General features: G+C 45.5%; 1 protein-coding gene across 3 annotated transcripts in view; it reads left to right on the top strand.

The window, feature by feature from the left end:
* Window positions 1-14,519, top strand: part of c20h10orf90 (chromosome 20 C10orf90 homolog) — a 205,660-nt gene that overhangs the window by 142,051 nt on the left and 49,090 nt on the right. For all 3 annotated transcript variants that reach the window (XM_078564871.1, XM_078564870.1, XM_078564872.1), the window contains exon 6: window positions 10,862-11,064. In XM_078564871.1, coding sequence (XP_078420997.1) covers window positions 10,862-11,064 — 203 coding nt within the window. The remainder of the gene's footprint in view (window positions 1-10,861; window positions 11,065-14,519) is intronic.

Here is a 14,519-nt window from a genome sequence, read left to right as displayed (position 1 = left end):
ATTTTCCTTATCTCACCAATTGCTGCCCATCAATGTTTAGCTTCTACTCTCCTTGCCTACAGATTTGGCATTGCAATGGGCAGCACAGCAGGAAGACAATAATGGCGGGAAAGGTGATGAGGACTAAACCACCCAGGAGTTGGAGCTGTGTGTACTACATAGGACAGTTACTCGTGTCAGGCATCTAAGCGTCCCCTGCAGTGGGATATGGGAGCTAATACCAAGTTGCCAAGGAACAAGCTGACAGGAGATGAGGGCCACTTCACTCCCATAATCTTTCTGTAGAGCATGAGACGCCAATCACCACCCGTAATCCTAGCCCTCAGATAGCATCTTGTAAAAAACAGAAGAGCCTCTGCCCCATAGGAAATGCCACACCTTCTCCTGAGAAATCCAACAGGAGGGTAAGGCTGGAAGGGGTGAAGGGGGGAGGGGGTTGTTTGCAGAGATCTGAAAATCTGCCCCTAGCTTGACCCAGTGAGGAGCAGTCTGAATTAAGGCTGTAGGCACAATGGGAAAATAAAATCCAAAGCACTTAAAAAATCATTTCCAGCCTGCAGAATGTATTTCAAGCAGTTGATCCTTAAGCCACTGCATCTTGCTGAACTGTGAGTAACATATCTGGGCACCACAGCAGTCCAACCCCAAGAAACTTGGAGCTCCTTCATCACAGACTCTCCCTTTGGCATGTTCATATGAGGCCAGTGGCAATTTGATAGGCAGAGGGTAGGCAAGTGGTGGAAGTGCTAAGATCCTCAGAATCAACTGCTTAGATGCGGGATTCAGGCAAAATTGGCTTCCACAGTCCGTCATATTTCACTCATCATTAAAAATCTGCTGTTATATTGTGTGCAAAATCTTCAAAAATGTTGGATTAACAATTCTAAAACATTATAAATTATTACTTGTGCTGTTAGCATAGGAATGCTTGACATGGTTGAACGACCTTTCTCTATTCCCTGTTCTAATGGAACATCAACACTTTTAAGGAATGAGTCAGTGTTCCCATTATAATAGCAGGCAGGGGACTGTCAAACAAGCATGTTAAGTATTTCAATACTACTGTCACAACCCAGAATTTGTTGACTTTTAGAGCACAAATGGAAATGCTGAACACAAATAAACTGAAATAAACTGGTTGCACTGAGCTGGAGGGATTCACTTCACAATCATAGAATGGGTTTTGACTGAGTTAAACTCAGACCAAATGTGTTATTTACTCAACATACCAAACCAGCACCCATTCAACTCATATGAATGCTTTATAGTTGATGTGCAGTAGTTTATTGTTAGTGACCTGATCAGTGCAATAAGATACAAATTTTTTTTTATTCATTCATGGGATGTGGGCTTCGCTGGCTGGGCCAGCATTTATTGCCCATCCCTAATTGCCCTTGAGAAGGTGGTGGTGAGCTTCCTTCTTGAGGCGCTGCAGTCCATGTGGTGTAGGTACACCCACAGTGCTGTTAGGGAGGAAGTTCCAGGATTTTGACCCAGTGACAGTGAAGGAACAGCGATATATTTCCACGTCAGGATGGTGAGTGACTTGGAGGGGAACTTCCAGGTGGTCGCGTTCCCATCTATCTGCTGTCCTTGTCCTTCTAGATGGTAGTGGTCGTGGGTTTGGAAGGTGCTGTCAAAGGAGCCTTGGCGACTTCGTGCAGTGCATCTTGTAGATGGTACACACTGCTGTTACTGTGTGTCTGAGGTGGAGGGAGTGGATGTTTGTGGATGTGGTGCCAATCAAGCGGGCTGCTTTATCCTGGGTGGTGTCAAGTTTCTTGAGTGTTGTGGAAGCTGCACTCATCCAGCCAAATGGGGAGTATTCTATTACATTCCTGACTTGTGCCTTGTAGATGATAGGGCTTTGGGGAGTCAGGAGGTGAGTTACTCGTTGCATGCTTCCTAGCCTCTGACCTGCTCTTGTAGCCACAGTATTTATATGGCTAGTCCAGTTCAGTTTCTGGTCAATGGTAAACCTCCAAGATGTTGATAGTGGGTATTCAGTGATGGTAATGCCATTGAACATCAAGGGCCGATGGTTGGATTCTTTCTTGTCGGAGATGGTCTGACACTTGTGTGGTGCAAATGTTGCTTGTCACTTGCCAGCCCAAGCCTGGACATGGTCCAGGTCTTGCTGCATTTGGATATGGACTACTTCATTTTTTGAGGAGTCGCAAATGGTGCTGAACATTGTGCAATCAGCAGTGAACATCCCCACTTCTGACCTTATAATGGAAGGAAGGTCATTGATGAAGCAGCTGAAGTTGGTTGGGCCGAGGACACTACCCTGAGGAGCTCCAGCAGTGATGTCCTGGAGCTGAGATGGTTGACCTCCAACAACTAAAACCATCTTCCTTTGTGCTAGGTATGACTCCAACCAGTGGAGAGCTTTCCCCTTGATTCCCATTGACTCAAGTTTTGCTAGGGCTCCTTGATGCCACACTCGGTCAAATGCTGCTTTGATGTCAAGGGCAGTCACTCTCACCTCACCTCGGGAGTTCAGCTCTTTTGTCCATTTTTGAACCAAGGCTGTAATGAGGTCAGGAGCTGAATGGCCCTGGCGGAACCCAAACTGGGTGTCAGTAAGCAGGTTATTGCTAAGCAAGTGCTACTTGATAGTACTGTTGATGACCCCTTCCATTACTTTGCTGATGATCAAGAGTAGAATGATGGGGCGGTAATTGGCCAGGTTGGATTACCTGGACATACCTGGGCAATTTTCCACATAGCCAGGTAGATGCCAGTGCTGTGGTTACTAGTAATGATCAAATCACATCAGATCCATGTCAAATTACAAATTTTTAGGGCTGAATTTTACCATCCCCATGGAGTCAGGGAGTCAGGAAACCCTGTCAGCTGGCTCCCCGACATTGTCCCGCCTTTCCCAGGGGCGGGGTTTGCACTTGCACGGTTCACGGGGGCAGCTAGCCATTTAAATCATCAGCTGCCTCCACTGACTTCCAATTTTTGCATCCCAGCTGCGTGAATCATGAAGTGCGCAGAGCAGACCAGGACAAAGGAGGCCTGTTTTTTGTGCATTTGCTTCAGAGAGCCCCCCTCTCCTTGCCCTACCCCACCCCACGTCCCATCTTGGAGAAGTGAGGCACCCCTGTAAAGGTATATTGACGTTTTCATTCATTGATCCAAAAGTCCCAGGAACTTAATTCCCACTGTCCTCTCGTGACCCAGGGAGTGGGATAGTGGGGCTGCTGGTCTGCCAGCGCGATCTTTCATTGCTCCCACTGAGTCTTGCACACAGGTTCAAGAAAGAAATTAATGCTTCAGAGATGGACATAGTGCTTCATCCAAGGAAGCATATATGCTGGCATGGCACCCTCTCACATAGAGGCAGTAGAAGCCATCAAAGTGAGCAGCCGGAGCCCAGAGCGAGGGCCAATAGTCATGAGGATGAGGTAGCGGCACGAGAACCGGAAAAGAGGAAGGGAGTGAAGACAACCGGGTTCCACGCTGTGGGGAGGGTGTACGGAATGAGGACATCATTCCTCAACATGACAGAAAGCCACTGCCAGAGAAGACTCAGGTTGAGCCGTGACGTTCTGACAGACATTTGCCACATGGTGCAGCAGCAACTGGAGGTCACAATCCATCGACCTTCATGCCCTACCAGTGGCTGAGAATTAACCGTCACACTGAACTCTGTGCCTCAGGCTCTTTCTAGGCCTCAGCAGGAGACCTGGCTGGTAAATCACAGTCAGCAGCACACAGATGCATTAAGGAAGTGACTATTGCTTTGTTTGCTCATGTGAGGGAGTGTATTAGTTTCCTCATGGATCTGGAGTCTCAGACTCAGAAAGCCACAGCCTTTGCCCAAATTGCAGACTTCCCTCAGGTGCAGGGCATCACTGACTGCACCCATATAGCAATAAAGGACCCAACTCAGTATGCAGACACCTTTGTGAACCGAGTCATTTCACTCCACCAACGTGCAGGCGGTTTTTGTGACCACAATAAGGTGTTTATTCAAGTGTGTACAAGATAGCTGGGCAGCTGCACAACTCCTTCACACTAAGTAATTCACAACTCCCCTAACTATTTCATCCACCCATGCACATCCGGGAATGACACTCAGGGGAGAAGGGCTACCCCCTAAGCTAATGACCCCCTTTTGGAACCCACAATGCGAGGAAGAGCGAAACTACAATAGCAGCCAAGTCATCACAAGGAGCATCATCGAGCAGGCCACTGGCATTTTAAAAATGAGATTCCAATGCTTTGATCATTCAGCAGGAGCTCTCCAATATGCCCCAGCAAGGGTTTGAAGAATAGTTGTATGCTGCATACTGCATGACATTGCGCAATGGAGGGGCCTCCAATATAATGATGATGAGGCCCTGGGCAGAGCCTCAACCTCTGAAGATAAAGAAGATGAGGAACAGGAGGAGAAGGAGGAAGCCCAGGTACATTCAGGCCTTTCTGAAACAGATGAGGATGAAGAACCTGGCAATGGCGGAGCAGCAGGGAGGCAAGGACTTGTATCCAGGGCTGATACTGTGCAAGAGGGGATCCTTGCCAGACAGGTCCTTGTCCAGAACATATTTTCGTAACCTTCTTCAAAATAATAATGCCATCAGACGGTCCCTGGTGACATACCTCCATATAAAGATCCTCATACCTTTATGCGACAGTCTCTCAAGGGACTGCTCATCCCTCACAAGGGAGTGAAGCAAAATCAATGATTTTAGATTCTGTCACATTCAAACAGCGCATCAGCATCAGCATCTTTCAAACACACATGGTAATAAGTCCCCTTCATCCTGGCCCCCTCACATGAATGCAATTGACCGTGAATGATGCACCCATTTCACCAAATGGAGCTTCAAGCCACGCCCATAATGCAGGTAATGACACGAATGAAGGTATTAAACACTATACACGTTGACATGAGTGTATGATGCATCATACATGCAGATGTGGCATCTCATACATGATGATTAGACAACTGTGGCATTACAGCTTATTGAAAATATGTATGCCACAATGGTTCCGGCCAATGGTTCTGATTAAGAACTGGGATCACATGCATTAGTCATGGCTTAAATATGACTGCAAACCACACAAACCATATCCTGTGACAACAGAAATGACAATCCAGTTACTGCAGTGGCGACAGCAGCTAACCTATATTAACTGGACAATACATGGCCACCGAGCTGCACTGCTCAAACCAAGGCTAAAGTGCAACACTGCAGTGCAAATGAATGTCTAGCACCAACATTCCTGCTTCAGATGCACTTACTGACTAGCATCTGGTCATGGAGTGGGGTCATAAAGCCTCCCTTAAAGGCACACTTAGATGGAAATTGTAAGATACAAGGAGCATCTTAGTGCCTGAACCTTTGACCTCTAGACTCTTATGTGATGTAACAGACAATGAAGAAGCTCTCATATGCCTCACCAATCAGGCCACATCGTTGATCCTGGTGAAGCCACATCCAGATGCAACTCAGCATGCCACCTTCAATAATACTGGTAAGATGGTAACTCACATTTTTATCATCCCTTTTGAGCTCCCTATTGTACACGCACATGCAGAGTCATGTTGAAGAGATTAGAAATATGTTCGACAATGCTCAAGTGTGCTATATACAATGTGAATACACTAGCTATAGTGAACCCATTAGGTCTCCAGGTGAGATGGTGCCCTGCGCTTGAAAACTCTCCTACAAAGTACCTCCCATGTTGCCTCGGAGGAGGCAGAGACAGGCTGTTCACTTACCTGTCCAAAGGGCAATGAGGAAAATGGTGGCCTACCTCGTCGTGCAGGCACCCATTGGGGACCTCTCTCAGACTGAAGCCTTGGCATCTCTGCATGGGCAGCCGTGATCACTGGCACATGTGAAGCAGTTGAGGGCTCTGGCGGAGGGGCAGGGGAGGTGGCGGAAGATGAGGGTGCTGAGCAGCTCTTGGCACCTTCACCCTCCTTGGTGACCTCCACAGCCCTGGGTTGGCCTTCAGGTGGGGTTGATGGGGCTGGCTGCTGGCGTGCAGCGGTCATTAAATCTGGCAACCACTGGACCAACATGCAACTGTCATGTTAAGGGTACGTAGCTCCTCATATATTCCATGGATATTAGCGCTCATTCTCTGAGCAGACTGATTGAGGCTAATCGGGGAGCATTTCACCCTTTCCTGGCTGAGACATTGCTCTTGTATCCACTCTGAGTGTTGCTGTATGTGTCTCTCCATGTGATTGGCCGATTTCTCATGGTCAGAGCACATGTGGTTGAGCCCCTGGGACAACGTGGAGAGCTCATGAAAGTGATGGGCTCTTCCATTCGCAGTCCAAGAGCTGTCAGTGCCTCAGAAAACTCTACGAGATGTCCATAAATCTGCTCCTGATTGGAAAAATACTGTACCCCAAAAGCTGACTCCTGAGGCTCCACATTCCTCCCCCCTGGAGCATCATCATGACTTTCCATCTCCCTCTGAGAGTGCACAGATGTCTTTGACACCTCATCTTGCACTCTGGTGCGGTGAGTTGCACCCTGTGCCACTGAATCTAAACATGAGCTACATCCCTCCGAAGTGCCTGTATCTGGGTTGATGGGATGTAAGCTGATTTGATGTGATACTGCCTCCTCAGGCATCTTTTCCTCCTCTTGATGCCCGAGAAATGAAATGGGCCTGGGGGGAGAGCTAGTAGAGCTTGGATCTGAGTGAGACACAAGATGAGATAGTAAGGTTTAGCCCTTCTCACTATGAAAGCATGCTCTGATACATGCCACTGCCTTACTCATGCTCCCACTGTCCTTATGACACAGCCCCATTGTTGCATCCCCTCTTATGCCAATGTCCCATTGTGCTGAGTGAAGTGACAACATGACCGCCACCATTACCACTATGTGCCAAGGCAACATCTCCTTTATCATCTGCTATTGGAGATTCACCATCTTTAACATCCAGCATCCTGACGACCTCCAGGGCCGTTTACTCCATGGAATGTATGGGCCTTGGGGAACTACCGGCCCAGGCCATCTCTCTGGGATTCTCCTGACTCTGCACACCTGAGCCAGAGTTAGCATTTCACATCTCTGATTTGATGAAACATTTCCACCCTCTGATCATCCCTGTTCTCGCTGACCTACATTGGCTCCTCCTTCGGCAGCACCTCAGTTTTAAAATTCTCACCTTTATATTCAAATCCCTCCATGGCCTCATTCCTATCATATCTGTAACCTCCTTCAGCCCTACTACTTCCTGAAGTCACTGTGCTTCTCCAATTCTGGCATCTTGCGCCTTCCCGATTTCCTTTGCTCCGCCATTGATGGCTGTGCCTTCAGCTGCCTAGACTCTAAGATCTGAAATTCCCTCCCCAAGCCTCTCTACCTCTTTATCCTTCTTAAAACCTACTTCTTTTTCAAGCTTTTGGTCACCTCCCTTTATGTGGCTCCATGTCAAATTCTGCTTGACAGCACAACTCTGGAACATGGTGGGTATTTTAACATGTTAAAGGAACTATACAAATACAAGTTTTTTTTTGTTTTATTGTTTTCTAACTTTGTGGCAAACTACTTTTCTTGTTTCCAATTGCAATTTGTCCCAGGCGTGATGTACGACCCAGATTTCTGGCTGCATAACAACTTTGTAATCAAAAGTAAAATACCACGGAGGTTGCAAATCTGAAACAAAAACAGGAAATGCTGGAACTATTCAGCAGGTCGGGCAGTACCTGTGGAGAGAAAAACAGAGTTAATTGCCTGGATTTTCATCCCTGAGGTGGGTACGGGGAGTTGGGAAAATTCCCGGCTCAGCCTGCCCGCCTCAGGAGAAAGTGCCCGCCGAGGTGGGATCTTCATTGCTGGGGGCCAAGTGAGAGCTGGAGTCAGGCCAACCAACTTAGAAGGAAGTGCGGAGGCAGCCACAGGAGCTGCTGGGCGCGGGGGGTGGCGGGGCGGGGAGGGTGATTGGAGGGGGCAAGTTGTTTAAAAGGCCCACTTCAGTGCTGTGGTACTTTGTCCCAGTGGGAAAAAAAAATCACACACAGGCCCTCCAGCCCTCACACTCTCCAAACACTCCCCATGCCCCATCCATGCCACCTCATGAGCCCCACTCACCCGCTCAGGCCCCTCATGCTCCCTATGCAGGACTCTGCCCTTCCACCCACCCCATGTCCCCCTCATACCCCAATGCCATGCTCTAACCTTCCGCCCACCCTCTCAGGCCTCTCGTGCCTGTACACTTGGCTCAGAGACCAGGCACCTGTTTGAATAATAGAACACCTGCTCCCCAGTGTGAACATTGTTTGATTGACAGTCAGGCTCTCTGATTTTTGCCCTCAATTTCACTATGCTTGTATACATATCTCAACTGATTTCTAGTGCTTGTGGTTTGTGGTCTTTGAAACTTCAAAGGGTCTGGATGATTGACATTTTTATTAGATTTCGGTCATTTTTTTTCATAGGAGATATTTATCAATGAAGTACATCTTTTCAAAGTGTTTTTTTTTTTAACACGTCCCTCTTTACATTGTGATGTTCATTGGTTCTAGAAAGTGTACAGTGGATCAATGGGTATGGAAATGCCAGAGCTTGGCATAGGGGGCACATGAGGAACCTGAGGGTGTGGATGGGGGGCACAGCCTGGACAGGGATAATAGGGGGGCCTTTTTGAGCTTACCTTTTAAAAGGTTCCCTCATGGACAATAGGGTTCAAGACTCCTCTCTGGGGCTGTGAACCACAGCTCTTTAAAAACCTGGCCTGACTCCATGAAAATTGTGGAGGAGTAGGACATGTCTATCTTTGCAATGGAAGCAGCCTGCACCCTTCAAAGGCATTCCCAAAAATCTCACAGCCCAGGAATGGGATCAGGAATCCCAGATTTGGGACACACCTGCCATTTTTAAAGGACTCCTGAGGTAACATGACTTGGTAAAAATCCAGGCCAAAATTTTAGGTGGACAACCTTTCAACAGAACCATCAGAATTGTAATCAATTTTGGTTAAAATTACATGCTGTGCACAGATTCCAATGTAAGAAAATTCCTGAACAATGCATGTTTTTAACAATTGTGTTCTTCCAGCCATTCATATTTAGTATGTTTCCAATTTTGAGGATTTTTTCCCTCCATCCTGATCTAGTGATATTCCAAAGTACTTCATATAATTGGGCCTGATTTTAACTCTGTCTAAGTGAATGAGTTTCGGGTGAGTTAAGATCAGGCCCAATGTTTTCACCCACAGATATTTTTGAGAGGAAACCAGTGCACAATGAAGTCAGCCAGCAAAAGACATCATGTGGTAAAAAAATGCAACATTAGCTCTCTGTTCAGAATACTGGACAAACAATCCCATTCCTGTTGTTTTCCTCTCAGCTGGCCAGTTAAAGATCAAGGCTGCTGCCTTGCCCAAGGCCCAATCTAAGTCGACTATAGTGTCATCATTATGATAAGATTGAGAAAACCTCCAAAGTGTGTGTAATGTGAGATTTAAGCACACGGACTATATGAAGGTTATAAAACAGGGTTCCTTTATTCCACAGGCATCAAAGCTGTATAAATTTTCCAGGGAAAGCTTAACTTCAAGGAACAAATTATTTACAGTGAATATTCATGGTTGATGCTCTAAATCTCGGTCCTATTCGTGGCCTCGGCTCCTCAACGCAGTGCCTCACCAGCCTTGAACTGCTGCTCCAGCTCCTCACTGCTGTCCTGCTCTCCTCCTCCTGCTTCCTTTGCTACGGTCAGAGGCTTCAAGCTGCCCTATTCATGGCCTTAACTCCTGACACGTTGCAACTCACAAGTTCTGGACTCGTCCTTGGAAAAACTCAGCAGCTCTGGCAGCATCGGCGGAGAAGAACAAAGTTGACGTTTCAAGTCCTCATGACCCTTCAACAAAACATGAACAGGGTCATGAAGACTCGAAACGTCAACTTTGTTCTTCTCCGCCGATGCTGCCAGACCTGCTGAGTTTTTCCAGGTATTTCTGTTTTTGTTTTGGATTTCCAGCATCCGCAGTTTTTTGTTTTTATCACTGGACTTGTCCTTGCTGTTTTCTCCCTCACCTCGTGGCATCTGGCGCTGCCCCTCAACTTGCCAAAGACACTGCTCCCTGCAGGAAGGGGCCCACAGGGTATGACAAGTTCCCCTGCTCGGTGGCCTCCCACCCCCCCTCACCCCTCCCCCTCTCCACCTTTGCCACTGTTGCCAGAGGCCCCACTAAATGTGGAAAATAACTTCTCAGCAAAACTAGTGTGAACAAGCCCTTTCTCACAGGCAGAGAAGAAAGCAGCACATATTGCAGTATTTCCTTGAGTTTGATTCAGCCCCCTCAAATGTCTCACCTTGTCTTCACTGGGGACTCTCAGGAAGCCCAGGAAACCCTTGGATGCAGCATTAAATTTGAAAGTGAGTTGAACTATTGCTCTAATTGTGCGATTATCATATGTTAATTAACAAACACCTCCTCCAGGGGATTGAACCCAGGCAGTCTAGCGTAGACAAGTTAAACATGGAAGTTGGCGGATTGGAGGCAACTTCTCAATGGGCTGACATTTTTTCCAGTTTTGACCCCAACCCCCGCCCCTCCTTCGGATCAAAACACCCCTCAATGTGTCCCCCAGCACCCTCCACCCCGAGACAGTTTTGTGAGGAAACCTGTGAATTCAGCCAGCAAAAGGCAAAATGCTGCTGTTTATCTGAAAAAAAAATGCAACACTGCTCAGAATGCTGGACAATTCGTCCTATTTCTGAGCAAAACGTTGAAATTTACCATTTATTAAAAAAGGGCTGATGAAGTACATCCTCTGAGACCATATTTTAACAATTTTGTGAGCTTGCAATTCACCACCAGAGATTAAATGGCAGCAATTGCCTGAATTAATGTGAGATTTTCTTTACAGCTGATATAACATTTCACAGCGATCATGTTGATTTAAATGGAAAGCGGAAAGACACTGTGAAACAGGGAAGACAAAAAAACAGCATGATAGCAAAGTCTACAACAGGACCTCCCACTGTAAATCGAGTGGAAACTATTGAGATTATTCAGTCAGGGCTCAACACTGAGCATGAGAAAACTGCGTTGCAACTGCTCACATTGCAGGTAAGAGGCATCAAACCCTATTACTGTTACTGGATACAGCAGTAAGGAAGTAAAATTGGTCTGATATTTTGCCTGTGCCCCATTCACGGATGACACACAGTGCTGGTATGCGGAATGTTCAATAAAAAAACCACAGTGGAATAGTTTTACGCTAAAATGTTAAGCCATATTCCTTAGTACCATTTGTGTAGTTAAAGAAAATAAGCAGGAGGAAATACTTTCTCTGTGAATTAGTTCTCCAACTGTGAAAAAAAATTGTTTAGAATCTCTCTTGTCTGAGAAAATATATTTAAATTAACATATTGAGGAAGTACATGATTGGACCATCATATGTTCTTTACCAGGCTTGTTTCACATGGAATTTTGCCACTCCCATGAAGATATATTTTTATCATTATTTTAAATTGAGCAAAGTTTTTTCAGGACACTGTCTTTAAAAAAAAATCTACTGTAAGGGCAAGTTTATGAAATGAATAAATGAAACTTTCAGATCCCAGGTTTCTCCAATCCGTTGATCACAAAGAGGGAAATGGGTGCTAGTAGTTGCACAACAATCTGCCTAGCCGCCTTTAGGTTAGAAAGAGAAGAAGTGGGTATTTCCCTTGATCATTATCCAGTGACCCCATCCAAAATGCTTTCATGTGGACAGGATTGACCTAAACTGTGATGTCCTTCACCCATCATAGTCGAATAGTCTCTCAACACTCACTTTCAAAGTTCACAGAGGAATAATAGTGTGAATATTGAGGGTGTTTGATGCTTTGGAACTGTCCGCACCTACGGAGAGGAAGGAAGAGGAGAAATTTGTCAGAGAAATGTAGTGAGAAATGAAAGCCTTGATTGTGTAGTGGGTTAGTACATAGTTCTTTCACCTCTAAGAGCTGAGTTTGATTATAACTCAGATTGATGGGATGAATATTTCCTGTCTTTGCTGGCTTTGATATAAGAAGTGAGTTTGACCGTGTGAAACCGCATCTCAGAATGTGCATCCGTGAAAGAAAATCACCAATACTTTAATCATTAATTAGCAACAGACTTTTGGTGTCCCTTACTGCATGACTTAAGTTGGGGCCTCAGACTTTCCTACTGCTGTGCTGGGACTGGATAGTCCTACTGTGCAACTTTTAACTGAATTTGGGAAGTAGCTGCATGAAACCTTTTGACAAGCCTTAATGATCTCAAAAGAATTCACATAATTATAATTTATTATTGAATTGTCACTGAGCCACCCAGAAATGAAAATGCTATATTTAATTTATTGAAGCAACTGACAGCTAATTGTAATTTTCAGAATTCAATGAAAAAGATTTCAGTGCCCTAGCTGCAAATTAATAGAGTCTCTTATTCTCTTATTATTAACTGACCATCAAATTAAACCATTGAAGGATTTTTTAGGAAAGGAAAATATAAAGGAAAATCAATTTAACCCAACCTGCCTGGCCAAGCTGCCTAGGCTGCCCTGGGAGCCACCTGGAGATGACCAGTCGAGAATGTCATATGGCAAGGACACCTGCCCAAAACCAGCAGGATTCTTTTGACATATGGATGTTAGCCATCAGGACCTGACTGCAATTTTAACTTGGGGCCTAAGTAGAATGCTGTTGTGAGTTTTTCACCAGACCATACCGCAGCAGCGAAACAGATGCAGGGCTACCAGAGGCCAAAAAAAAATGGTTTTTTTCCCTTGCTTTCCTTATAAGGTCTGAGGGAGCAAACGTGCTCCTCTACGCCCCACAAGGAAAACTTAGGCCTCCACTGCTGCAGACATGTTCCCCCCACCTCCCCATTTGCAAGACTCATCCGGAATGGCCACTGTTGTCGGATGGTCTCTGAGCCCCCTGATGTTCCACTGCTTCCTAGTGACGTCCACCTGGAATGGGTTTTAAATTTACAGGAAATAAAATACACCTGCCTCATTTCTGGACATACAAACATGGAGCAGATGGGGTTCCAGTTCACACTGATGCTCACCCACCAAAGACTGACACAGAGTTAAGACTGAGCCGATTGTTTGTTTACAACTCATTGCTAGCAGCTAACCTTCATGAGGCTAGTAATTTTTAAAATCAAAATATTCTAAATATGAATTTGAGATTAATCATTCATGTTTCACTGTCAATGGGGGGAGTTTTAACTTTAAAAAACAGGTGGGTTTGGGTCAGATGGAGGATTAAAGTCCTTAAAAATCAAATTCATGATCCAAACCCACCCCCTTCCATTTGTAACTGAGATGGGAAGGTGGATGGGTGACCAATCCACTCCAAGGAGGCAGGTTGGTACTTTAAATATGCTAATGAGGCAGCAAGCTTCATTGTCATTCAGCTTCAGCCTCAGAAAACCCAGCAACTACATCCAGGCAAGGACTTGGCACATCCAGGAAGCGAGTGCCTTTATAACTACCTCCTGGATTCAGAATGCCTGGCTGCCTGTGTATCCCCCCGACAATCAGCAGTAATGCCGCCACCGACCTTCCTGCACAAAACTTCCATTTCCACCCACCTCAGACCTAAACCTTTCCCCTTCCATGCTTCCAATCGCCCTGCAGTCCTCCGATTCTCCTCCCGCCAAATTGCCCACGGGTCTCTAACTTCCTTTCCCCCACCAGGTCTACGACTTCTTTACGTGCCATTGAAAGAGGACCTCACTTCGGAAGGTCTTTAATTTAATTGTTCTCCTCTGCACCAAGAAAAGGCAGCTGATTCCATGGAAGTCAACTTGCCCTCCAACTAAAGGAGGATTCAATGGTAAAACAAAAATGACCAAATTTCAATCCTTAAAAAAATTAAGTTTAAAATTAAGCAGATGTTTGCACATCCTGTCAATGTAGTGTCAGTTCATTTTGTTTATGTAAAAAATAAGAATTTGGATTATAATACTGAAAGCGAGAAGCTTATTGTAACTACACGGTAGAACATTAAAATAAACTGCAAAGTGGGATGTGTTGGCATGTGCTCCAGGACCAGACAGATGAGAGACAAGAAAATTATATTCATGTACAGCTGCAACATAAGCATATATTAAAACAGTTTTGTTTTCTTTCCTTCTGTTTAGTGTACCCTTTTGTGTTATTCTTCAGCCTCTTTTTATTGTTGTGTCATGATGTCATGCACAAGAATGGCTGGGATAATTGGATCTCAAACTTACCTTTGTCTCAAAGTGAGAGAAGATATCACCCTGCTGAATACCTCCTCGATAACTCAGGCGAAACTGGGAGCTTGCCACAGTGGTAAAGGCCAACTAAACCCACTTTTAACCATTAAATCATGCAGATGTATTATTACCTCAACCTGTGTTCCTGCAAATTTGGTTAGTCATTAAAACTAAGTAAAATCCTGATGACTGAACTTTGCATTTTCCCAATGGAACACATGAACAATAACAAAGCCAAATTTCCTATCATAAAGGCTGGAATTTTCTACCCCCATTGGCATCGGGTGTAACCACTTGTGATCAGA

This window comes from Cetorhinus maximus, chromosome 20 (genome assembly GCF_964194155.1).
Source record: "Cetorhinus maximus chromosome 20, sCetMax3.hap1.1, whole genome shotgun sequence".
Taxonomy (NCBI): Eukaryota; Metazoa; Chordata; class Chondrichthyes; order Lamniformes; family Cetorhinidae; genus Cetorhinus; species Cetorhinus maximus.
The sequence above is the reverse complement of the archived record's forward strand: the minus strand, read 5'-3'. Positions and strand labels throughout refer to the sequence as shown.